At 37.5% G+C, this 27,132-nt stretch overlaps 1 protein-coding gene and 1 long non-coding RNA gene across 2 annotated transcripts; both read left to right on the forward strand.

Moving 5' to 3' along the window:
- Positions 1-10,955: 10,955 nt before the first annotated feature.
- Positions 10,956-14,499, forward strand: LOC124378185. The gene is made up of 3 exons (XR_006924170.1): positions 10,956-11,024; positions 11,154-11,231; positions 14,096-14,499. It is a non-coding gene; the product is annotated as an uncharacterized LOC124378185 (long non-coding RNA).
- A 1,368-nt stretch (positions 14,500-15,867) lies between these two features.
- Positions 15,868-27,132, forward strand: LOC124378175 (sodium/potassium-transporting ATPase subunit alpha-1). Its single transcript, XM_046837714.1, has 22 exons — positions 15,868-17,695; positions 17,824-17,937; positions 18,031-18,090; positions 18,246-18,449; positions 18,638-18,751; positions 18,832-18,966; positions 20,249-20,366; positions 20,450-20,718; positions 22,711-23,019; positions 23,193-23,327; positions 23,413-23,605; positions 24,087-24,262; positions 24,361-24,497; positions 24,612-24,762; positions 24,866-25,034; positions 25,125-25,279; positions 25,378-25,501; positions 25,929-26,074; positions 26,175-26,305; positions 26,438-26,539; positions 26,662-26,753; positions 26,871-27,132. The coding sequence occupies exons 1-22, from the start codon at positions 17,684-17,686 to the stop codon at positions 26,897-26,899; spliced, it is 3,075 nt and encodes a 1,024-aa protein (XP_046693670.1). The 5' UTR covers positions 15,868-17,683; the 3' UTR covers positions 26,900-27,132.

Here is a 27,132-nt window from a genome sequence, read left to right on the forward strand (position 1 = left end):
CATTGCTGCTTCAAGTGTGATGTCAGACATTAAGCAGCTCTATGATATACTGACTTGGTTCTGTACCACAAAAATATATTTCCATGCATGTCAGAAACACACAATAATAAAAAAGTAAAAAAACACACACAATAGAGTTTGTCAATTGTTATTTTGTAAATTTCTTTCCCAAAACAGCCCAACCATATTTAGTGACACCCACAAAACTCTATAAATGATCAAGCACACAGAGGTGTTAATCTGGCTAGATACAAGGCTTAGTATTACCAGGTATACTGAGAAAAACAGGTGCATGCATAGATATAGACATATGAGGGTGAAAAGCAAGGACAGGACATGGGTGGAGAAACGAAATAAACCAAAACCAAACACACAGCAACATAAATCATTTATTTTCTTGACTGACAGTAATGGAACCTAAGGTTGTCTTTAGCTGTTTGAGCCCATAATCGTTAAGAATTAATGCTTTTTACCTGCACATTAACTGAGTGATGCCTTCTCTGTTAACATAATTGCAATCCTTAAAGCTGTATTTATGCCTGTGTGCAGTCTCTTGCCCCAATTAAGTAACATTACCTCCAGCACCACCACTCAGACCACTCAGACTGCAAGACTCTAAGGTAAAATTTTTAGGAAATGTGAGAAGATGGTCTGAGTCTCTCTAGCTCTAGGTCAATGTCTACTGTGTGTTCTACTGTGGTACTGTATTGCTGTGTTACACCATGGTCAATAAAAAAAGGAAATATTTTTCCAATGTATACAAGCTATAAAGCTGTCACTGCCATGAACACATCAGGCAACTCAGCCAAAAAATGTGTTCCTCCACAAATCCAGTCCCTCATATGCAACCATGGCCAAACAACGAGGCACAGTGAGCATGATCAGTTGTATGCCAGTCTTGGGACCACACAGACACTGCATCATTCTGGAAGGAAACATCAATTGACATCCAGAAATGAAGGTCCAAAGTACTTAACAAAAAAGGAACTGCTGTAAGAGGAGGATGAGGTTTGAAGATAATCTTATACTGTCATTGCCCAATAGATTGTCAAACAAGAAAAAAGCCCCTACTTAAATGCCAGCATAAATAAACAGACTAAGATTTGATATTAACCACCAGAAACAGGACCTAGTCTTTGGAGCAGCACTACATATGTAGGGTAAGATGTTTTCTTAATACAAAGAACACCATCATAACAATGAAATATTGTCCTGGCAGCATAAAATTATAGGCTTGTTTTCGGGATAAGAGACTGAAAATAGATCTAGAAATACTAAAGCAGCACCTCAAGATATCAGCCAGATGTTCAAACTAGTTTGCAACTCTGTCTTCTCACAAGACAATTATTCTAAATAAAACAATGCATCACAGTTATCTCTGTCAGAAGCAGTAAACAACAACAATATTCAAAAGGTGTATTGTATTCATTCACTGAAGAAACAATGTAAGCTAAATGCATTTCTTCTTCTCAACTTTATTCCATAAGCACACCAGATAAGTGATCATGAACTGCTTGTATAGATCAGTGTCAGATATGAGATGATTCTGCACTAACAAATAAAATTCACAAGATTCTTCTGTGTTATGGCATCAATAAATATGACTGATTTAACAATGTATTTGAACATAAACAAAAAACCTGGTAAACTTTGTAAGAAAGCAAAGTACAGTACAGTAAAGTACAGTAAAGTAAAGTAAAGTACAGTACAGTACAGTACAGTAAAGTACAGTAAAGTAAAGTACAGTACAGTACAGTAAAGTACAGTAAAGTAAAGTAAAGTACAGTACAGCAAAGTACAGATACTTGAGTACAGTAACTAATTACATTTACTTCGTTCCTCTCCGTCACTGATGGATCCCTTTTTTGTTGGATGAAACTCTATAAAGGTCTCTTTCCTCACGCATTTAACCAGAAGAGGGCGCTAGATCACTGGCTATCACTTGCTCTTGATCAGCATCTATTGGTAGGGGTGATTGTGGATCCTGGACTGGACGCCAGCTCATTTCATATTGTAGTAACCCTGCATACACACTCATTCAAGCACACATATAGGGGCCAAGTATCTGCTTACTTAACAGCTCGCTTAGCTGACAGAGCTTTCATCTTAAGATTGTTTCCATATCCACTATTTCCATATCCTGCCATGAAAACTACATGTATAGTAAATCCAACTATCCACAGAGTCTGCATCAACTTGTCTCACTATGACACCTACATGTTACCATGTTTTTTAGGAGGGATTTGTAGGACCGTATTGGGCACCTGTGCAAACACAGAGAGAATGCGCACAAATACTCTTATAGGGGTCCTGTTTTTTGTGCCACTGCATAGACATATCTCTGGATTAAAATTATTATTTTTTTTCTATAGTGAAGAGCTTTTTTCAAGCTTGCCATTAATCGAGAGTATGTCCATTGCTCTGCATCCCAAGGCACCATTCTTTTTGGGAAGTGGAAGAACACTTGACAGAACAAACTATTTTTTCCCCAATAGCCGTTCAGATATAAAAAGCTTCAGGTTTGTGTCAGAAGTAGTGCATATGTGCATCTACTATTGAATTAACTGTCATATATTCTTTATTTGTGAGAAAAAAAAGGATTCATTTAATTGGAATTTAGAAAAATGTTTTTTAACTAAAATATACTCTAAATAAAAGTATGCAGACACCTGACAAATTACATACTGTAAACTTGCTCAACGTCCCATTATAGATTTTTATTTTGTATTTATTTATTCATATAAATATGAAAGGACCTTTGAGAAGTCAGAGTGTATTAGAGAAAAAGCACACTGCTCCATCTGAACAAACATAGCTGGAGTTGTGAGGTGCCTTCGGAATGTCTTGTCTGCTCTGTATGTTGACTCACACCACAGGCCCTGTTTTCACCACTGGGAGTACATGCTCATCCTGCTGGCTAAAACAACACTGAATTCTGGGAAACATAAGCCTTTTTAGTCTCAACAACATCTGTCAGCTTGTGAAGAATTAATGTCCTGCTTCTCAGGGTACATGGGCGGTTAATGGTTTGTAGAATAAATAAAGTTTTTTAGCATTTAAAAGCAATTCTAACTCATTCTTAATTATAAAGAGAACTCCTTTAATCTTCTTCTTCTTCTTTCAGCTGCTCCCATTAGGGGTCGCCAGAGCAGATCATCCGTCTCCATACCCCCCTGTCCTCTACATCTCTGTCAAACCAACTACCTGCATGTCTTCCCTCACCACATCTATAAACCTCCTCCTTGGTCTTTCTCTTTTCCTCCTTCCTGGTGGCTCCATCCTCAGCATTCTCCTACTGATATACCCCATGTCCCTTCTCTGCACATGTCCAAACCACCTCAATCTCCCCTCCCTCACCTTGTCTCCAAAATGTCCTACATACGCTGTCCCTCAAATAAACTTGATTCTAATCCTGTCCATTGTCGTCACTCCCAACAAAAACATCAACATCTTCAGCTCCACCTCCTGTCTTTCAGTTAATGCCACTGTCTCTAAACCATACAACATCGCAGGTCTCACTACAGTCCTATAAATTTTCCTTTTCACTCTCACAGATACTCTTCTATCACAAATCATCCTGCTATCACTTTTCTCCACCCACTCCACCCTGCCAGCACTCTTTACTTAACTTCTCTAACACACTCTCCATTACTTTGCACTGTTGACCCCAGGTACCTGAACTCCTCCACCTTCACCACCTCTTCTCCCTGTAACGGCACCACTCCACTGCCCTCTCTCTCATTCACACACGTACTCTGTCTTACTCCTACTGACTTTCATTCCCCTTCTCTTAAGAGCGTCCCTCAAGCTCTCCAGGCTCTTCTCCACCTGTTCTCTACTCTCACCACAAATCACAATATCATCTGCAAACATCATAGTCCATGGAGACTCCTCTCTGACCTCGTCCGTCAACCTGTCATTCACCACTGCAAACAGGAAAGGGCTCAGAGCCGATCCTTGATTCTGTCCAACCATCACCTTGAACCAGTCTGTCGTTTCTACTGAACAATTCAATGCTGTCACACTGTCCTCATACATGTCTTGCACCACCCTCACATACTTCTTTGCCACACCTGACCTCCTCATACAATACCACAGCTCCTCTCTCCACCCTGTCATACGCTTTCTTTAAATCCACAAACACACAATGCAACTTCTTCTGACCTTCTCTATACTTCTCATCAACATTCTCAAAGCTAATAATGCGTCTGTGGTGCTCTTCCTCGGCATGAAACCATACTGTTGCTCACAGATGGTCACCTCTTCTCTCAGCCTGGCTTCCACTACTCTTTCCCATAACTTCATGGTGTGACTGATCAACTTAATTCCCCTGTAGTTACTGCAGGTCTGCACATCTCCCTTATTCTTAAATATCGGTACCAGCACACTCCTTCTCTATTCCTCAGGCATTATCTCACCTTCCAAAATCTTGTGAAACACTCCATTGTTATCTCTCCTAAACATCTCCACGCTTCTACCGGTATGTCATCTGGTCCAAACGATTTTACACTCTTCATCCTCTTAATCGCTGCTCTCACTTCTTCCTTACTAATCCTATCCACTTCCTGCTTCACTATCTCCACATCATCCAACCTTCTCTCTTGCAGCACATCCTTCCCAGCTCTGTCCCTCTGCCTAGCCAGGCATCCTTTTCTCCTTCTTTAATGTCCAACTTCTCATACAACTCCTCATATGCCTTTTCCTTGGCTTTCGCCACATCCCATCTCCTTGTGCTCCTGCCTACTTTTCTCATCTCTCTGCCGATCACAATTCTGTTTCACCAAACTCTTTCTCCTTATGCTCTCCTGTACTTCCTTTTCCACCACCACGTCTCTTTGTCTTCCTTTCTCTTTCCAAATGTCACTCCAAGCACCTTTCTAGCTGTCTCCCTGATCACTTCTGCAGTAGTTGCCCAATCATCCAGTACCTCTTCACCACCACCGAGCCCCTGTGTGACCGCTTTCCTGAATCTCACACTACAGTCTTCCTCCTTTAATTTTCACCATCTTATTCTTCTTTCAGTCCTCACTCTCCTCCGCTTCTTCTTTACCTCCAAAACCAACCTACAGACCACCATCCGATGCTGTCTAGCTACACTGTCCACTGCCAACACCTTACAGTCTCCAATATCCTTCAGGTTGCATCTCCACATAGAACATAGTCCACCTGTGTGCACCTTCCTCCACTCTTATACGTCACACTATGATCCTCCTTCTTCTTAAAATAAGTGTTCACCACTGCCATTTCCATCCTTTTAGCAAAATCTACCACCTTCTGCCCTTCCACAATCCTCTCCATACCATCACCTACTTATCACAACTTTGTTCCTTACATGCCCATTTAAGTCTGCTCCAATCACCAATCTTTCATTCCTAGGTACACCTTCTACCACTTTATCTAACTGATAGAATTTCTCCATTTCCTCCATCTCACAACCCACTTGTGGCGCATAAGCACTGATGACATTTACCATCAACTTCCAGCTGGCTTGTGCAACCATAATGGAGGGGTTAAAGATAACTCCTTTTATAGTGTTCTTAAATAGGACCTACAGCAGTTGCCCCCAAAAGACAAATTAAGAACTTTTTAGGGTCCTTAATGTTTTCAATATAAAGCTGGGAAATGAGACTGTGCCATTGTTGGGTAGATTTAGCATTTCACATACACTGGAAAATACTGGTTCAAATCACAGGAAATGAATTTAGAATCTACGCAATAAATCTTCTTAAAATGAAAGATTAAAAATAGATCAAGACTCTGTTATTCCACCAGGGAGTAATATAGAGCAATACATGCAGGGTCATGTAATTTTCTCTTAGCTACTGTAGCTTACAGACTGACACTTAAAGACTGTGGATTTTCTCAATGAAAATACCAACATATTCTTTCCCTCTGTACAGTTTGACCTGTGATCATTTGTACTAAAAAGAGAAATGTACTCCTTGATCTTTATCTGATGGATATTAGGACAAATCTTTTATAGCACTGCCAACTCTCTCTTCTAGAACAAAGCTGATAGGTGTTGCAGCATTAGGGAAGAAATCCAGTTGTGTTTGAGAAACCCCTCTGGAAAGTGTGAAAGTAAATTAGTTTTTAAATTGGACTTTGCTGGTGTTTTTTGTTAAAATATAGTATCCAATATTAATTTAAAGAATAATTTAATAAATACATACATTAAATAATTAATTAATATTACACATTAATAATAATAATAATATGTAATTTTTCATGTAATAATAACATGTAATCATGTTTCTTTGGCTTACTACAGATCAACTAATCTAAAAGAGGTCAACTAAATTCTTAAACTTATATGCAGTTCTGAATCTTTTGTGTTCTCCTCTAAATGTGCAAACTATACCCTTTTATTATGATTTCATCTGCTTTTTTATGTTCATGGCTTCCTTTACTTTGCCTTTTATATGGATGCCATTTGTGTCTCTCTTGTGTTTCCACTACAGTCTCAAGTTCAACCATTTTTGGCAAACATTGATGGTGCATGCAATGGTGTGCAACATATATATATTTTAAATAACTCTGTAAATAAAAACAGAAATTTGTCCAATTCCTGCGTCCCTTCTTTATTTGCTGCTGTAAATGTGTCTTGTTTCATCAGTGTGATTTCCCCCAGCATCAAGATTAAAAACATTTCCTGTGCAGACCCATTATTATCTCCGGAACTTACTTTCGTGTGCTTTCAAGTGGATAAAGGACAAAATCCTTCTTTATTTACCTGAAAAAACGTAGCCACTCCCGGCCTAAAAACAATAATCCCTTGTGTGTGGTTACTCATGGGTACTTGCTCTCTCTCTCTCTCTCTCTCTCTCTCTCTCTCTCTCTCTCTCTCTCTCTCTTTCCCCCATGCTCCTCACAACAACCATGTTGTTTTTCTCTATTTTCATCAACCAACCTACTCTCAGCACTCCAAACATCTCAGCTCTAATGAGTGAGTCATAGCCATAGCCCATAATTTTGAGGCTTGCAAAGCATTGCTGGAAAAAAAGAAATGAATATAGGCTTGATTACACTCATACATGGAGAATACAGGAGGGTAATCCACACTGTCTTGTATACTATACATAATTGAATTGAATTTTGCAGCCACTGGGGGTGTGGGCAGTTGTCAGACAGCATGTTCAACTGACAAGAAATAATTCTTGCAAGTGTCTTGTTAATGCCTAGAATGTTTTATTTCTATGTAAATAAATGTACAGATGATTGAGTCTCTATGTTTTAATTAGACTAGAATTTAAATTGAATTTCTAATATTATGAATTAATACATTAAATAGAAGTCTAATCTTTGAGGCAGATTTCCAAACCCAGCAATTTATTATTGGTAATCATCCTGTAGCCCCTCATCAGGGTTGTCCAACAGACAGTTAATATTGTGGTCTTCAATTCAATTCAGCTTCATTAGAAATGTGCTGTTGCAAATTGTCACAAAGCTGCTTTGAGAAATACGCAGATTACATGCATTTTAAGTAAATACATCTTCCCCTACAAATAATCCCCCAATGAGCAGGGCAGTTGCAACAGTGGCAAGGATAAAACTCTCTTAGACAATATGAGGAAAAAGAACCCTGCCCCAGCTGCGTATCAGTGAATAGTGTTATTATAAATGAATCAATTCTAAAGCTTAATTTACCATGAAGTCTGTTAATTGAATGTAAAACCTTTCATGAAAATTGCAGTCCAAGGCCACCTTTTATAAAATCCACAGTAATCTCATGTATATTTAGGCAGTTCACATGGGGCTGCACATCTTCAGCTGCAGGAAGTGTTTTACTATTGATGAGAGCTCCTTTTAGAAGTAGGGCATGAGGATGGATCAGTCAGGCCTGGAAAACAGAAGGGGGTAACATTCTATTTTCTTCAATATGTTTTATGCTGTATCTTGTTCATCTTTCCATTTATACTATACATGGTAGCAAATATATTAGCAAATGGCTACAGTCAATGTAGAATTACAAAATTACTAAAATTGTCATTTAGTATGCGCAGTGGCGGGCCGTGCATTTGGTACCTCGGCCTTCAGTGGAGACTTACCCGAAATAATCCACCTCTTAATACCACATCACGTTGCAATTATAGAAACCATCAATACTATACAAAAACGCAATATAACAACATGTGGCATTACAGAGAGAGGAATTTCACATATGGAGGGTGAATACTATTTTACTAAAACAAGAAACCCAGTTAAGACTCCAAACCTCTACACTACAACCACAACTGTGCACCTACATCATCTGGAGCAGTTCAGAACCAATATTTGTCTAATAACATGACAAAAACATAAAAATGTAAATAAAATACAAACTGCTCAACAGAGATTCATACTCATAATAGGCACCGATCCTCAGAGGCTGTAATCCAGTGGTACGGCTCGTATTCACTGCTCTTGAAGTGGAGAACAAACCCTTTCCCGGGCTGAGACAAGCTCCAACTTCAGGGTTGGCCGACCTCCTCACGAAGTCTAGCTTTTCTTGAAAATGGATTTTTAAGTATGTCCGAGTCCAAATCAATTTCTCTTCTTCGGTAGGTGTAAAAAAGTCTAACTCTGATGTAGTAATGGGCAGATATGACTGACATGTCAGCACATAGAGGCTGAAATCTGATCAAAAATCTAACATCCACATACACGTGCTGGAAGCAGTGCAGCCAAGACAAACGCTACGAAATAAAGAGAATAAACTGTTGTGAATATATTAATACAATTTTATGGAACAAATATTAGAATTTAGGTTGTAAATGTGGGTCAGTGCTTAGACAAGCAGTGTTTAGGCCGACAGAGAAGGCTTTGCTGGCCCTGACCGCCCACTAATGAGTATGTGTATTGTTGATATGGGTAACTATTAAACTCATTCCTTAATTTTTAAAAGTCCTTTATAGCAAATGTCAAATACGACTAAAGGTCATGCCGTTTCTGGTCATGGCAGAAAAACTAAAGAGGGCATCAGATTACAACATTATATGCAGGAGGCAAGTTGTATTGTGTTGGATCTCCCTAAATGACTAGAACATCTTTAAGAAAGGAAACATATCCTGTATCAAGTATCTCTATGTAAAGGAATACTGTAGATGTTAGAATGATTTCTAAATTGTGTTGTGCTTTATTGTGTTGTGCTTCATAATTTGTTATGTGCTGATTACACTTGGTGCTTGGCAAGTATTCAACAATCTTTAAAAGAATAGCATATAAATCATTGCATTCCACTGAAGAGTATCACACGGTGAACTGCAGAGATCAGAAAAGAAAGAAATACCTTCATATAATTTTTAAGAGATAGAACATTTCTAGATGAAGGACAAATGTATCACATGTAACGCTGTATTCAAATTTGTGTGTCTGTGTGTTGAAAGTTAATTTGGTTAAAATTTTCTAAAAAGTTTTAGTAAGAAATTATTTTAAACGAATTGCTATGTGTGTACATGTATTTTAATTGACCTTGATGTTAAAACTAGATTTTGAGAGTAGTAAGTTACAGGAGTGTGGAACTAAACCCTCCTGTACTGTGTCTCCACTCTCAGTTTTAGCAAAAACATTGTTAACAAAAAGAAAATAATTCCACCAATATCTGGCTCAAGGAAAGTTTCTTTTGGACGCAAAAATGTAAGGGCAGATGGTGTGTGGTGTAAACACAGGCTCCACCTCTACTTGCTTGCCAACACTAAACATTTCCACCTCTCTTGTGCATGCCATGTCTTGCAATGTCCTTGGCTTAGCCTCAAGTGCAAATGATGGAACTCCAGAGTATCTGACAGTCAAATAATAGACAAAAAACTTCCAGCATTTAAAATCTTTAAATGTCCTGAAAAAAATATGGAGTTTATTTTCTTTACAACAGCAACAAAATTAGGTAAACGAGTTTAAGTAATTCTAAATCTAACATTGAAGATTTAGGATTTATGAGGACATTAGCTGCATTAATAATTATGCTAGTGAAAGCTTTTTACAAGGAGAGTAGTACAAGTGTGTGTGTGTGTGTGTGTGTATGTGTGTGTGTGTGTGTGTGTGTGTGTGTGTGTGTGTGTGTGTGTGTGTGTGTGCATGTGCATGCATGTGTGCGTGCATGTGTGCGTGTGTGTGTGTGTGTGTACTGATCTGTGGTTCAGCTGCAGAAACCTTGGGTCAAGGATACTTGCCACTTAGAATATTATTTTGGAAATAATGAGCCTGGTTCCTGACCACAATTCAGGCAAATGGAGGAACCCAATTCTGTTTAATAATGGTGCAATAAATCTGCAGTCTACATTTTTACATATGCTATCTGAAGATTTCTTAACTAATCTGTTAACTGTTGTTGTTCTACTTTAAAATGATTATTTGCACATCTCAAAATTTAGCATATATAATCTTTCTACAAGGCATTTTATTTTTATTTAGCTGGAACTAATCCACATGACTTTGATACCCTGACTAGTCAGATCACTATCTGACCCCAGACACAACCTTGAGGCCAGTCATGTACTACTGGCTCTTTGCATTTAATTACGGACAGCATGCATAAAAAAAACTCTTCTTTGTCCTGCCACCCATATGGTGGAATGAGCATTCACTAGGTGCCTAAACACTATTATGTCTCTAAATGGAGACTAAAGACCTAAAAATCTCTACCAAATGTTGATTCAAAATGCCATGACAGGTCTGTTTGTTTTTATAGTTTCTTAACCCACCCAGTGTTTTCGCTCAGTGCTATTTTGTGTCATACATTACATTGAGCATTTGTTGTAATGTATTGAAGTGTGCATATGTTCACTTAAAGGTATGTATGAATCTCACAGTCTCTGGTAGTTTACTCTGCTTTGTCCCATTTTGCTCTTCAATCTCTCTTTCTCTCTCTCTCTCTCTCTCTCTCTCTCTCTCTCTCTCTCTCTCTCTCTCTCTGTGCTTTTGCTTTCATGGTGGTTTGTGGGCGTCACTAAAAGCAAATGAGCTGTGTCAGGAACACTCTTTATGCTTGACCGCTTTTCATCAAGATACATGCAAGTGGGTACAAAATCTGCATTTCTGAAACTTTTGTAAGTAATGTATGGTGAAATATTTTTATTCAGTTTGCCTGACATTTATATATTACATTAGTTAAAAGTTTTATATTCAGGCCTTTTCAGAAAAAGTACATTCAAAAAGACATTTTTACCAACAAGCAGCAAAAGTAGCAGCTGTCGAAGCCAATGTCAGAAGGGGAACTGTAGGACATGCTGTCACAGTGACAGTAACACACACAGGTGGGTTTATTCATTTTATTAACAGCAACAAAAAAACAACAGATGTTAATATTTATAAATTTATTCCAAAAACTAAAAAGCAAGTGGGGAAACCAGGTTGTTAAAGTAAAGTCTATAATTCATTAATATGTAGAACAATTTTAGCAACATTCAATTAAATTCAATTTAGAATTCACAAATAAATTACAAATAGCATCATAAATTAGCCTCTAAATTAGATTACACATCCCTAATAAGTAAGCCATGTGTGACAGTGTCAAGGAAAAACTCCCTGAGATGCTATGAGGAAGGAACTATGAGCCAGACTCAAAAGGGATCCCATACTCAACCTGGATGACACAAAATGTCCTTTAATTATAGTTCCATCATTTCTGAGGTTATATCAATAGTTCAATTATGGAGTAATCCGCTAAAATAATATCTCAACAACATTCTGGTATAAAGTGGATTTCTTCACTGGTTCAATGATACCACATTCCTGTGCACCTGTAAAAACAAGCCCAAATTATCAGCCCTCGATCACCATGATTTACATTTTGTATGAGGTGCTGTGTTTTGTTTTTGCCAAACATTGCACTGTGCATGAGGCCAAACATCTCTACCTGGTCTTAATGTTCCAGTCTTATTTACCTATATACAGCATTTATTTAGTTATTTAGTTAGTTACTTAGTTAGTTAGTTATTTGGTCAGTTAGTCCTTGTCTCCCTGAGTCTTTTTCTCATTATGCTGTCATGAATATAAACTTTTAATGTGCATACAGAGGTCATTAGAATGTCAATTGTTTGTATGATGTGGACACACAACTGCACATTCTGTTTTCTTAAAGGTATTTACACTTCTTTATGAATAATTACTCTTGTGCATTTTGCTAATTCTACCTTTCTGTTCTTGTAATTATTGTGGAAGTAGGTAGGGTGTATTTATATTCCTGTCAGGTTTCTGAATGTTGGTTTTACCTTTTGGAAATAAACCAAAATGATTTGTTTCTTTATAAAATATGTTGAGGCCCACACAATTGTTTATTAACACTGGATATAAAAAAGCATATTGAAGGACACTTTACTGTACATATGAGTATCACATATCCTGTGGAAGCAGGAGCATGGTCGAGTCCAGTGGCGAGTGGAGGACCTGTGAAGTTTTAACAAAATGTTGTGTGCAGCAGGATAAATAAAGTGGATAAAATAGCTGTGTAAATGTAGTAAAAAAGAACAAAAAGGCCCTTTTGGGCACCCAAACCTGCCACTATATCCCCATTTAACAGAACCTGTCAAAAGTTTGTAAACATTTAGTCTTTTATAATTTTTGTGGGACAAACGCATGCTTTTATATATTCTTATTTTTATATAATTTTATACTTTATTTATCTGCCTTCTTTTTCTTTGTTTCATTTTTTTCACCCCATCCTACTCCCTCATGCCGGACAGTCGTAAAAAGCATTTCACTGCATGTCGTACCCTGTATTTATGTGTATGTGACAAATAAAATTTGATTTGATATGATTTGATTGATTTGATCTGTTTTGTTTATATGCAACACATTAGGTAATTTAATTGTATGAAGATTTGCTTTGGCCAATACATATATAAATCTACAGATGTTTTACCTTTTTTAATTTTAAAATCCTCTCTTAGCATGAACAGCAGCTGTATATATTTTTCGGTATCCAGACAGTTTGTGTCTTTAAACATTCAGCTGAAATACTTTGGCATGCCTTAGTCGGATATTTCTTCCTGACCTTGCGATCCGGTTTATCCCAGAGCAATTGAATAGGATTTAGGTGTGGTGACTGAGCAGGCCATTCTTTCAGAGATTACAGAAGATGCGATTGTTCACTTTTTACTGATTAGCTTCTAAGCTTACAGAGCTTGGATGTATGCTTCATGTCACTGTCTTGTTGTATGGTGAAATGTATATTAGCCACAGTCCCTACAGAATTGCATGGTGTTGAGAGTATGGAATGATAGCGATGTTGGTTCAGTATTTCTTTTACCCAGAATTAATTTTAAACCTTCCCTGCTCCAAAACATCTCTAAACCATTAAGGTTCCACCTCCATGTTTGACTGTGGGCTGTGCGCCATCTTACATAAGATCCCCATCTCACATCAGTTTTAGCCGAGCGTGTCATATTTGGACTCAACTGCCCACAGACTTTTCTCCCAGTCATTCACTCATTTGTCCAATTCTTGTGTATTATATAAACAAAAAAAACAGTCATGTGTCCCAATACCAATAAAAGGCTAAGTGTTTCCAAACTTTTGACCAACTTTTCTCCAACTTACAAAGAATTGTTCCTTATTCCTGAGACTTTTACAGGATGAAATACCTGTAATACTGTCAATTATAATATTTGCAAGATGTGTCAATTAGTGAATGTAATCACTGTTTAATGGTTATAACAATGAAAAAATAATATTAAAAAAATTAATAAATAATGCATCAAAATTCACTAAAGATTACCACTATCCTAAGAGTATGTAGGAAAATGCGTGTTAAAAGAATTATTTATTTATCCTTCTTCAGTATCTCCTTTATAGTGATTGGTTGTTTACTAAATAAAATGACAGGCATGGTACTGTTTACAATTGTTACAAAGATTAGCAAAAAATTAATGGTTCATACAATTTCAGTGTCTTCTTCCTCAAACTCTCCAGCACCACCAAGAGGCCAAAACTGAAATCAATGTTTTATATGCTTAAGCGTATGGTTTATTATCATGATTCTATTGTTTCTATATGTTTTGCTTATACAATAATGCAATATCACAAAAGCAAGTGCATACCAAGTGCAGATTCTGCATATCAGCATGGTTGTGTGCTTCGAGAATTTTTACAGAGTTCATTCTTTCTTTTATCCATGCAGTGTTTTCTGTGCCATAAAAATAAAAGCACCTGTATACATAACTAAGATGAGTGTGTCCAAAAATTTGGAAGAAGTTTTCCGTCTGATGACTCTTCATTGGGGGTCATGTTTGTGCAAGCAACACTGTGCACTACCAGTGCACCGCCACTCCTGTGTCAGCTAAATCTACCTGCAGGTCTGTCCATTAATCTCAAATAGTGGTTTTGCTTTGCTTTGCAATTCCATTTGACAGTTTTCTGTCCTCAGATCTTGTCTTAACTTCCACAGTTCCCTTTAATGTTATCTTTTTATTGACAATGGAAATTATGAGCTGGCAGAACTTTCTATTTATAGCTTTTCTCTGTTTTGTAGGCATCAGTTAGCTTTGTTTATTATTAGCTATATCAATAATCAGCTGCTCAGGAGTCTATGTTTGCTGAATCAGGAATTGTTATTTGTAATGACATCTGTGATGTGAGAAATTAGTCCTAATGAGTCTAAAGACCTATAATGTCATGTAAGTTGTAAACCTTTAAAGCTGGAAATGTAGCCAAACTGTTGCACAAGAAACAATTTCAAATACAAAATTTATCATATGCACATATATATATATATATATATATATATATATATATATATATATATATATATATATATATATATATATATGAATAAAATCTGCATTTACATTTGCAGACAATATGTTATTTTTAGGTTTAGGTTTAAAAATAGTTTCTTAAAACCGTAATGTTGTTTTAACTGAAATAAAATTTCAGTGTAGCTCAGCCTCTTCAGCAACAGGATTCCAATCCGCATATGAATGGTGTGATTTTGATATTTATATCATAACAAACAGTTTCACATGTTTTTACAAAGTTTTTATTCAATGTAGTACATTTAATCTGCACTGATGCTAATTTGCTCATGCCATATCACAGAGCTGACCTTACTCAACACTGGAGATCCAAAAGCTTGAAACAGCTGCTAAGAATCCAATCATGTATGTAACAAAATATATTTTAAATGGAATACATTTCCTTAGAATATGAATCACAATATTCTCAAATATAAAATAATTGTATATTAAAATGATATATCATTATATATCATTGTGTTGTAGACACATACATTACTGATTTGGTCAAAGTTTATCTGTTTCTGTAATATAATAACATTTAGGGTAAAGATATATTATGCTTGTTGAAGACAAGAACACCAAGAGCTAAAAGGATACAAGCAGGTAACTCAGCTAAAGAAGAAAAGTGGAAAATTGTGTTGAGAAGGGTGGTGTTAGAGTCTGGTAACTTGAGCACACAAGGTCTCTCTCTTCCACAGTAGATGATAACAAAGGTCTCTTACAAGCAGCATGCCTGGCTCACACAAAAGCACCAGTGTGGGTGACTGACTATAGCTATTCAAAGCCTTAGTCATAACATTCCACTGTGTTATTCTGTAAAACAGAGACTCTATTGTTTAGCTATTTGTGCCAAATGGTCAATTGTCACACTTACACATATATGACTGAAATTTAATTGAAATGAATGGCAGTGTTATGTGTCGTTGTTGTACATCATTTCCATTTCATATTCTAAAGAAAATCCATTCAAATATCCACTTTGAATTTCTCTTCCCCTCCCCAACTTTGTTAAGCAAAATATGTTTCATGCCTTTCAAGGAAAGGCCCAAAGTCTCATTGAAATAAAAACTCAGATAGGACAAGATTATCTTCAGTACTTTATTCAGCATATTTAACACAATCCCTGCACAACAATCAAAAGCTTAAACAGAGAAACTACAGCCAAATGTCTGAAGTGAAAGATCTGCTGCTAGTATCCTTCCTCTTGTTCGGTTGTCTGTTGCTGAAATTTCCATTCAGTGTGTCAGCGTATGACCATGTGACTAACAGAGAGCCAGGTTGTTATAGGCACACAGAAAAAGAGTGATCTCACCAGGGTCCTATAAAAGCTTTTCTTTTATATGTTGATGTTTGAACAGAAAATACTTTTCAGTATTAAACAGAAAGGTAAGAAATAAAATGTCTCAAAAAACTTTATAAATTGCTCTAGTTCTAGCACCAAGAAAAGGTTTTCACCAGTCATTACTTGTCAAGAATTTCAGTGTGTAGATTCACTCATTTTTTAAAAATTATTATAGCATCTTAGCAGCTATAATAGCATCATAGCAGCTCTGCCTTTTAATATATAGTGATTGCAGTTGTTGTAAAAGTGTCTATCATCTTACTGCCTTTTACATTTCTTTTATGACACTTTCCACATGCTCTCACTGTTGAATTGAAACTTTGTCAATTATATTAAACCCCCTTTCAACATTGGGTCAAGATTAGCACTTGTACTTGTTATAACCTGAAAAAAAAAGGAGTATCCTTTGCTTGTTTTAGCTAATCGTAAACGTTTCATGTACAATCCAGTTTAAAACGAAAGGAACTTTTAAGGTCAGAGAACCATTGAAATTTTTGCACTTATGACTCGTACATTTTTTTCTGCCTCTTTTACTCGCTCACATATAACTAATTCTTAACTGATATAATGGCCCTCACTCTCTCTTAGCCAGTTCACAGTTAATGAATGTTGGAGTTTTATGACAGGGAGGAACAGAGTTTATTAAAATATAACTATGCTGAACAGCATGTATTTTAATCTTTAACATGGGAAAAGGTTCAGCTCTGGTTTTAAAAAGCTGCTCTCAATGTTAAAGACAAGTTAATATACAGTAATCTGCATTTCAGTCCAAAAGAGCTCACTGTTTAGATCTCTTTCATATATATGCAATAAATAATACTTTTTGAGTTAATATTGAGTTTCTTTAGGTGTCTAACACCACAGTCTACATGTAAATAGTGGGAGAGACATTTCAGGCAAATTCACATGCAAATTGCTGTTTTGGCAGCCATGTTTATACTGTGCTGAAATGAGCTTGAGAATCGTGGGATTGTGGGAAGGACATCAGATTTACTGATTGTATCTTAAGCTATTCTACACCATCTGACAACAAACAGCCAGCCGTTTACAAAACATGATCTAGATTCTAAAATCCTTAATGCCTTCACAAAATAAAGGCTGGCTTTACCTGTAAGCTAGGGTAGGGTTTTATTATTTGCTGTTAAAGATTCTAGATCTTCAACTTTAATAATAGTGAAATGAGATTATGAAGAAGGTTTCAGGTGATGATTGATGAAGTTTTACCTAATATTTCAGAGGAAAAGTCTGAAAAGGGAAAATAGCAGTTAAGCAATAGAGTACAGTCAATATATAGTAAATGTATAAATGATTTACAGACTCTTTTGCAATAGCACACAATAAAACTAGGTATGTTTCCAGCAAAGGACTTTGGTTTTTCTTTGCTAGTGGTTGTCATTGAAAGTTCAAACGTGGGAATGAAGGTTAAATAGATCATAAATTACAAATGTAAAAAAAAAAAACTACCCCTACATCTGCCAATCCTGTCTAAGTTTACTCAAATCTCCACCCCTGCAGGCAGGTGATATAAAGGTTTGTGCTCCCTTTTTGGAACAGCAGGAGCTTTTATATGTCTTCAGAGGACTGGAATAGGAAAAGCCCTGCTGAATATTTAATACATTGAAAAGACAAAATGGGATTAGGTGTAAGTGTTTACAATTTGGTTTTATCTGCTTTGATTAGTTGTATGTTTCATGTAGATCAGTTTATTTCTAATGCGTTTGGTGCTTTGGTACTGCTGTAATCAATATTTGCATGCCACTTTTTACACAGAAGGGTGGTGAGAAGTACAAATTAGCAGCAACCTCTGAAGATGGGGAGAAAAAGAAGAAAAAGGGGAAAAAGCAGGAGAAGGACATGGATGATCTAAAAAAAGAAGTTGATCTGGTGTGAAATTCTTTAGAATTTAGAAGTCTAATGATGAATGCTCATTTATTTAAATCACATTTAATGTCACTTTCTTGTCTTTCTTATCTAAAGGATGATCATAAGTTGACCTTAGATGAGCTTCATCGCAAATATGGCTCTGACCTTGAAAGAGTGAGTAGATGTTGGATGCACTTTGAACTCAAAAAAGTTAAAAGCATTAATAGGGGTCTGATGATTTCAGAATACTAAGGATAGAGCAACTACAAATCATTACATTAAACCTTTCTATTAACAACTTTCTAACATGATTTCATACTTTGTATTAGGGTTTGACTTCTTCTCAAGCAAAGGAGATTCTAGCACGAGATGGACCCAATGCCCTGACACCTCCTCCCACAACCCCAGAATGGGTCAAATTCTGCAAACAGCTCTTTGGTGGATTTTCCACTTTATTGTGGATTGGAGCTATTCTTTGTTTCTTGGCTTATGGAATCCAGGCTGCTTCAGAAGATGAACCAGCAAATGATAATGTAAAAGAAATATGATGCCTACTCTTTGAAAATGTCAGTCGTATCTACTTACACAGTATCCTAATAGAACACTGTTCCCCATTTGTCCCTTTCACTTGTCCCAAATCTCACTCTCTCTCTCTCTCTCTCTCTCTCTCTCTCTCTCTCTCTCTCTCTCTCTATCTGTACAAACTTTTTTTTTTTTGCAGTTGTATCTTGGAATTGTCCTATCTGCGGTTGTAATGATCACTGGATGCTTCTCATACTATCAAGAGGCTAAGAGCTCAAAGATCATGGAGTCTTTTAAGAACCTTGTCCCTCAGGTATTAAAATAAAATAATATTTCAATTCAAATGTGGAGAGAGGACATGTTAGCATTTATAGACACATTGTTTGTTTTCAGCAAGCTCTAGTTGTCCGTGATGGTGAGAAGAGAAGCATTAATGCTGAGGAAGTAGTGGCTGGTGACATTGTGGAGATTAAGGGTGGTGACAGAATCCCAGCTGATCTGCGCATTATCGCTGCACATGGATGCAAGGTGACATTCTTACACCTCTAGCACATACCAACGTTAAATAATTAACCCTGCTAGAAACACTACAAGTCCTGATCGATCACATTTGCAAGGTGCTAACTCCATGCATTTTTAATTATGTTGCAATACTTGTTATCTCGTTTGAGTGACTGTCAATGTAAAAAAAAAAAAGTGTTGCTGATACATCATTTTCCTTTGGTTTGACGTCCCCAACCCCCCAACTATTGTGCAAACATGATGCAGCAAGCTGACTGAGAAACTTATCTTTCGAGTTATTGTTGCACCTAGTGGCCAGAGCCGGAACCACAACAAGATCTAATAGACAATCTATACAGCGGTCCCCCGGAACTCACAGGTGTTATGTTCTAAGACCCCCTGCGAGTTCCGAAAACCACAGCAGCCTCTATGGTACCTTAGTGAATTCATCTAGACATTATGTCATTAATAATGTATACATAAATTGTTGTTAAATGTGTTAGTAAAAACATAGATTAAAATGTTATTCCCAATGTTCCTGAACATGTGGTCCCGCAACTTGCAGTTAGTTAGATTCCGAATGAGAACTCACAAATTTTCCGAGCATTTACAATTATATACACATAATAAAAATAAATGGACATTCAGTGTTACCCAGTTGATGGTAGGTCTGCTTCTGCTCAAGTTTCTTTTTCATACTATCTTTCAGTTTTTGCTTGACACTCTTGCCACTGGATAGGGATAAATTTATAGGAACTGATTTATACATTTAAAATGTATGTTCATAATCTATTTATATCTGTAAAGCAGCTTTATGACAATGTCTATTTATAAAAGCATGATAAAAAAATAAATTTGAAGTGAATCAGAATTAGGTTGAATAAATTTCTATTAAAAAAAGGCAAAGTGCACACAATGTCTCTCTTGTTCAGAATTATTTCTTTCATAAGATATTGGGAGAGAGAAAGGGGGGTAATGGTGTGTTTAATGTCTGTACAGCAGACATATTTGTAAAATATATGCAAAAACTAAAAAAAGTATGACCTGTTTTAGATATTTAAACAAAGTTTAAAAAACGTGTCTATAAACTATGTAAATTGAGCTGCTAGAGTACATAATATATGACTGTGTTTACAACTATTAACTAGCCTAGTTCTCTAAAAATGTCTCACAGTTACATTTGGGTCATTGTCCCAAATTAATTTTGCTTTAGGCCATGCTTGTACTGCTATCCTGTCACACTAAAATATATGGTCACACCTTTTTACTAGCTTTTCTTACTAAAAACCTTTATTTGCTTACCTTTCAGGTGGACAACTCATCCCTTACTGGTGAATCTGAGCCTCAGACTCGTGCTCCAGACTTCTCCAATGAGAATCCTTTAGAAACAAGGAACATTGCATTCTTTTCTACAAATTGTGTTGAAGGTAGAAAATTTAACTACTTGGTTGAAAGATGACAAATAAAAAAGAAAATTTCTATTTATATACTTATATTATCTTGCTACCAGGTTCTGCCAAAGGTATTGTCATCAACACTGGTGATCGCACTGTGATGGGTCGAATTGCCACCCTGGCCTCAAGTCTTGAGGGCGGAAAGACCCCTATTGCCAAAGAGATTGAACACTTTATCCACATTATTACTGGTGTGGCTGTTTTCCTGGGTGTGTCTTTCTTTATATTGTCCCTTATCCTTGGATATGGATGGCTTGAAGCTGTAATCTTTCTTATTGGAATTATTGTTGCTAATGTGCCTGAGGGTCTGCTTGCTACTGTGACTGTGAGTACAATAAGAATTATTATTTACTTTTAGTCATACTAAAACATAGTAAAATAAGCCTCAAATAGGTCTAGTAGAGAATATGATAGATTGTCCACACTCTGAACCACGTGTAAAATCCGGCCGATAGGCAAATCGTGAGGTCATTGGCGGGTGACATCGCGTAAACCAGGAAGCTACAAAATGGCTAAGCAATGGTAGCGAAATTAGCTTCTGACAAAGAGAAGGTAAGCACCGCAGTGTTGCAGGGAGTTTGGATGACTTGGGGAACTAGGGTTACATACGTAACCTAGAAACGTTACCCATTCGGGAACTAGGAGCTGCGTTGCAACGCTTTGGGAACGAGTGTCCAATCATGCCACACTGACCAGACCCTGCCTAGTGTGTGAGAGCTTCACAACCAGAACATAGGATAGAGGAGCACAGAGTGGCTCTAAGGTCGAGGTCATAAAACCTGATGGAGGTCAGCACGGTGGACCAGCCCGTAGCCTCGCAGATGTCCTGGAGTGGGACTTTGGCAGGAAACCCTTTCCTGTTAGGGCTATAGCAGACAAACAGTTGCTTAGACCTCCTCCACGGACCCGTCCTGTGGAGATAAGTGAAGTGTTTGCACTGGACACAGTCAGTTTTGCTTCTCCTGGTCAGGGGCTAAAAATGGAGGCGGGCAGAATGCCTGCAGCACAAGAGGTCATGAAGGAGCCATAGGCACCTTAGGTACATACCCAGGTTTTGGGTAGAGGAATGCACTGGCCATGCCAGGGGCAAACTCCAGGCGAGACGGGGCCACGGACAGGGCCTGTAGGTCCCCGACCATCTTCAGGGAGGAATTGCCAGGAGGAAAGCTATCAAATCCCACACGGACACTCTGGGTCGCATCCCGGGCCTCACCCTCCGGGCACAGCGGAGGAAACGTGTCACAAGAGTGTGCCTACCCAGCGACTTCCCTGCACTCGGGGTAATATAAGCCGCGATAGCGGACACGGTAACCTTCAGAGTTGAAGAAGCCAACCCTGTGGCAAAATGTTCCTGCATGAACTTCAGAACTGAACCAACCAGGCATTTAACTGGGTCCAACTGGTGTTGCTCACACCACGTAGTGAACAGATGCCACCTAGTGGCATTCAACCTCCCGTGGAGGGAGCTCTGGAATGGAGGATTGTCTCCACTACCTCAGTAGAGAGACCAGCTGCTAAAAACTGTGCCCCCTCAGGGGTCACAGCCATAGCCTCCATGTCTCTGAGTTCCCCATACCTGAGAGAGGAGATCCCTACTGGGAGGAATTTCCAAAGAAGAGCCCTCAAGGAACCATTTTGTACGCAATACCGAAACCTTCAGCAAAGCTTCACCTGGGGACAGATAGCCAGCCGGCGTCTCTACAACCCTGGGCATCTCCCCATAGCCGCATTCCCTGAACCCTACTATATTCACATACAGCGAATGCGGGGCAAATGTACGTGCCGCGTATGGGGTCTCCCAGGACCTAGACACCTCGGTGTGTAGATCGGAAAGAGTCGTAGGCTTGCTAGCATCCGACAATTCTCCCTCCTCTGGGAGCTTGGCCCAGCAGGAGAGGATGGAGAGGACTCTTCCATCTTCAAGCCACGTGCTAGGCCAGCCTGCGAGCCCCTGACCCTCGGACCTGAGACGTGAGGGAGAGGAGAGCGCTCCTCAGAGGAAGAAATACTTTGACTCCCTCAAGAGCTGACTAAGCATGCTCCTATGCTAAGCAAACAACACATCGGAATTCACGACTTGCCTATTGGCCGGATTTCACACATGGTTCAGAGAGTTGCCAACGCGAGGCGTTCCAAGAGCGTTGCAATGCAGCTCGAAGTTCCCAAATAAGGAATTATACTATCATGTGGTAAATATTTTATCTGAAAAGGTTAAATCAATGTCACTGTTTTTCACATTTTGAAAAGCTCTTAATATAAGCAATTTTTTTTTACATTTTTAAGCCAAAGAACATTAACAGTTTTCTGCTTCAAACAGGTATGTCTGACTTTAACTGCTAAACGTATGGCCAAGAAGAACTGCCTGGTCAAAAATCTTGAAGCAGTGGAGACACTTGGCTCTACCTCCACCATCTGCTCAGACAAGACAGGAACTCTGACTCAGAACCGTATGACTGTGGCACATATGTGGTTTGATAATCAGATTCATGAAGCAGATACCACAGAGAACCAAAGCGGAGCCTCTTTTGACAGAAGCTCTGCTACATGGTCTGCTCTTGCTCGTGTAGCCGGCCTGTGCAACCGTGCAGTCTTCCTGGGCGATCAAGCAAATGTTCCTATCCTTAAGGTGTGCAAAACTATTTTATCTTCTATCATTCTTAGGTCCTTTTCATGAATCTGTTTGAGAAATATTTTTAACCAACTTATCGGATGTTCACTATAGTAGTATACCAAAAAAAGAGGCCAATAAATTATTGTTTTATGACAAATATTCCATTATAAATCAAATGACTTTTACAGAGAGAAACTGCTGGTGATGCATCAGAGTCTGCTCTGCTGAAATGTATTGAACTTTGCTGTGGTACAGTGAAGGACATGAGAGACAAATACCCCAAGATTGCTGAGATCCCTTTCAACTCCACCAATAAATACCAAGTACTTATTTTATTCTTTCTGTCTTTTTGATGAAAAAGATATTGTAAGACAATTGTAACTCCTAACATCATCTGATTGTCCCCAGCTTTCAATCCACAAGAACCCAAACTCATCAGAGACAAAACACTTGCTTGTAATGAAAGGAGCTCCTGAGAGAATCCTAGACCGTTGCTCAACAATTATAATTCAAGGAAAAGAGCAACCACTAGATGATGAGATGAAGGATTCTTTCCAGAATGCATATGTGGAACTTGGAGGTCTAGGAGAAAGAGTTTTAGGTGGGTCAAACGGTATATTTGTACTATGTCTCTACTTTATTATTTCTTTTTTACATTTTCTTTTCTTTGATGTTGTGACATAGAAATTTTCCCAGTGAAGGACAAATAAATGTATATCTTATCTTATCTTGTCTTAACGTATTTGCGTTCTTCTGGTATAAAATGAAACCTGCAGCATACCTGAAAGTATCTTCTCTTGTATGCAGTTTTACTTGTTCTTCTTGTTTCTTGTTTGCTTTTCCATCTCCATTTCAGATTCCTCCAGTTCATCCAACCGCTAAAAAACATGCCATTAACACAACATTAATAGACTGATTGCTCTATATTGACCTTAAGTGTAAATGTGAGAAATTCTGTGTGCTAAATCCAACATGATCCTGACCAGGATAAATCATTTACTGGAGATAGATGTTTTCATTAATCAGTACTAAATAAAAAAAATAATTAACTAGTTAATTTCATTAATGGTGTTCTTTTGCAGGTTTCTGCCATTACAGCCTGCCTGATGATCAGTTTCCTGAAGGCTTTGCATTTGATACTGATGAAGTGAACTTCCCCACTGAGAACCTGTGCTTTGTTGGACTCATGGCTATGATTGATCCTCCTCGTGCTGCAGTGCCTGATGCTGTTGGCAAGTGCAGGAGTGCTGGAATTAAGGTGCAGTGTTTTAGATGCTCACATTATCAGTGTATATTTTATGCCTACTTAGATGATTTATTTAGTCTAGAAAATCTTAAATCTTTTTGTATTTCCAGGTTATCATGGTTACAGGAGATCACCCAATTACAGCTAAAGCTATTGCCAAAGGTGTGGGTATCATCTCTGAAGGCAATGAGACTGTGGAAGACATTGCTGCTCGTTTAAACATTCCTGTTGGAGATGTCGACCCCAGGTTACTGCAGTTCTTAATCTGTCTTAATAAAATCATATACTGTAAAAGAAAAAAATAATTATTTATTTGGTCAGAAGTTGTTTAGATAACAGTTGAAGCAATGCTTATTTCCAGGGATGCAAAGGCTTGTGTTGTCCATGGTGGCGATTTGAAGGACATGACCGCAGAAAAACTGGATGATATTCTAAGTCATCACACAGAAATTGTGTTTGCCAGAACGTCTCCACAGCAAAAACTGATAATTGTTGAAGGCTGTCAGAGACAGGTAGAATAAATACAGCGTAATTAATCTCCTTTCGAAATGTCCAACATTGTTGGTTTAATTACATAATTTTTACATAATATACCTTTTTTTTTTTTGATTACAGGGTGCGATTGTAGCTGTGACTGGTGATGGTGTTAATGATTCTCCTGCTCTGAAGAAGGCTGATATTGGTGTAGCGATGGGTATTGCTGGATCTGATGTCTCCAAACAGGCTGCTGATATGATTCTCCTGGATGACAACTTTGCTTCTATTGTAACTGGAGTAGAGGAAGGTAGGAAAAGCCATCAAACTAACTAAGACTAGACTAACTAAGTCTAACAATGCCATTCTGCAATTTGCTAAAATGTTATTTTGTGTCCAGGTCGTCTGATATTTGACAACCTTAAGAAATCTATTGCATATACTCTGACCAGCAACATTCCTGAGATTTCCCCCTTCCTGCTCTTCATTATTGCAAACATTCCTCTTCCTTTGGGCACTGTCACTATTTTGTGTATTGACCTGGGAACTGACATGGTAAGTCTCCTGTCAAAGTAGAAACAGTCTTTGATGCAGCCAATATAAGCATATGAAAAAATAGTGAGATAATTGTTACTCTTTTGCTCATATTTCAGGTTCCTGCTATTTCTTTGGCATACGAAGCTGCTGAAAGTGATATCATGAAGAGACAGCCCAGGAATGCTAAAACAGACAAACTGGTGAATGAAAGGCTTATTAGTATGGCATATGGTCAAATTGGTAAGAGAGTCATGCATTTACTTATACATTTTTCAATATATAATACAATAAGTGTGCAAAAAGCCAACAGAACATTTTCAGTGGACCTTGATCTTCAGTGGTCCTAAGCCTGTAGCACTAAAATTGTTACCAACAATATTTGAAGTTAGTGTTTTGATGTAAAATCCTTGACTGCAAAGGCCATAGTTCTCCTGCCCTGTGGATGGGTATGATATTTAATTATATGATTACTGATCATCCAGACATCATCAGCAGTATTGATTTGTTTTTTAACTTAACAAGTGAACTTTAATCTGACCTGACATATTTTGGTGCATTTGTGATATAGCAGGAATAGCTTTTGAAAAATTTGGTGGTTGTCTTTATTTGTGTTGGGGAAACACATTCTAGCCCTCACCATCCCTTACACATTTTAATGTCTTTATAGGAATGATGCAGGCTACTGCAGGATTCTTCAGTTACTTTGTGATTCTAGCTGAGAACGGATTCTTACCTGCAGACCTAATAGGAATGCGTGTCAAATGGGATGATAAATATGTCAATGATTTAGAAGACAGCTATGGCCAACAATGGGTATAAAATCCTAAATTTACAGCAATTATAGATTAATTAGATTTAAAATACAAAATATACCAGCGCACTTAATGTTGTCTTTTCTTCATTATTACTACAGACTTATGAACGAAGAAAAATTGTGGAGTACACATGCCACACTGCATTCTTTGTGAGCATAGTAATTGTGCAATGGGCTGATCTGATCATTTGTAAGACTAGGAGGAACTCCATCCTACAGCAGGGAATGAAGTATGAACTATGAACAGTTATAGAAAATATTTGGAAAGTTTTAAAATGATATTAAGCAATCATTCAGTTTTGGTGAGTTTACTTAACTCTTTTTATTGTAATCGCTTATAATTTTTTATTATTCTTGTTTAGAAACAAAATATTAATCTTCGGGTTGTTCGAGGAGACTGCTTTGGCAGCTTTCTTATCCTACTGCCCAGGCATGGATGTAGCTCTTAGAATGTATCCAATGAAGTAAGTTTTCTATTTTTCTATTTATATGATTATAAGTACAGAATATTTTAGTGTATATGGAAAATAGTTCTTTTTCTACAAAGTGACAATGTAACCAGTTACATAACTTATTATTTATTTAGACCAAGCTGGTGGTTCTGTGCCTTCCCATATTCACTGCTCATCTTTCTTTACGATGAGGCAAGAAGATACCTCCTTAGAAGGAACCCAGGCGGTAAGAACAAATAACCCTTATGGCTATGGAAATTATGTGACTTTGTAACAAATTAATTAATGTGTGTTTCTTGTTTTATGGATAAAAAAATCTAATATGCATGTTCTTTATTTTTAGGATGGGTGGAAAAGGAGACATACTACTAAGAAAACACCCTTCTCACATATGAAATTCATCATGAATGCAAACTTTCATAGAAATAAAGAAGCATACAAAATATATACTTTTTATATTTTGCATTCATAGTAATATATTACTAATATTCTAATAAAGGCAAACTAACACAGTAAAAATGAGAAAAGGTTGTTTTCATAATTCACAAGCACATCTTCTTCTTCTTCTGCAATGTTCCTCTAATAAACTCGTTTTTAATTCTGTC

Source organism: Silurus meridionalis, chromosome 24 (genome assembly GCF_014805685.1).
Source record: "Silurus meridionalis isolate SWU-2019-XX chromosome 24, ASM1480568v1, whole genome shotgun sequence".
Lineage (NCBI taxonomy): Eukaryota > Metazoa > Chordata > Actinopteri > Siluriformes > Siluridae > Silurus > Silurus meridionalis.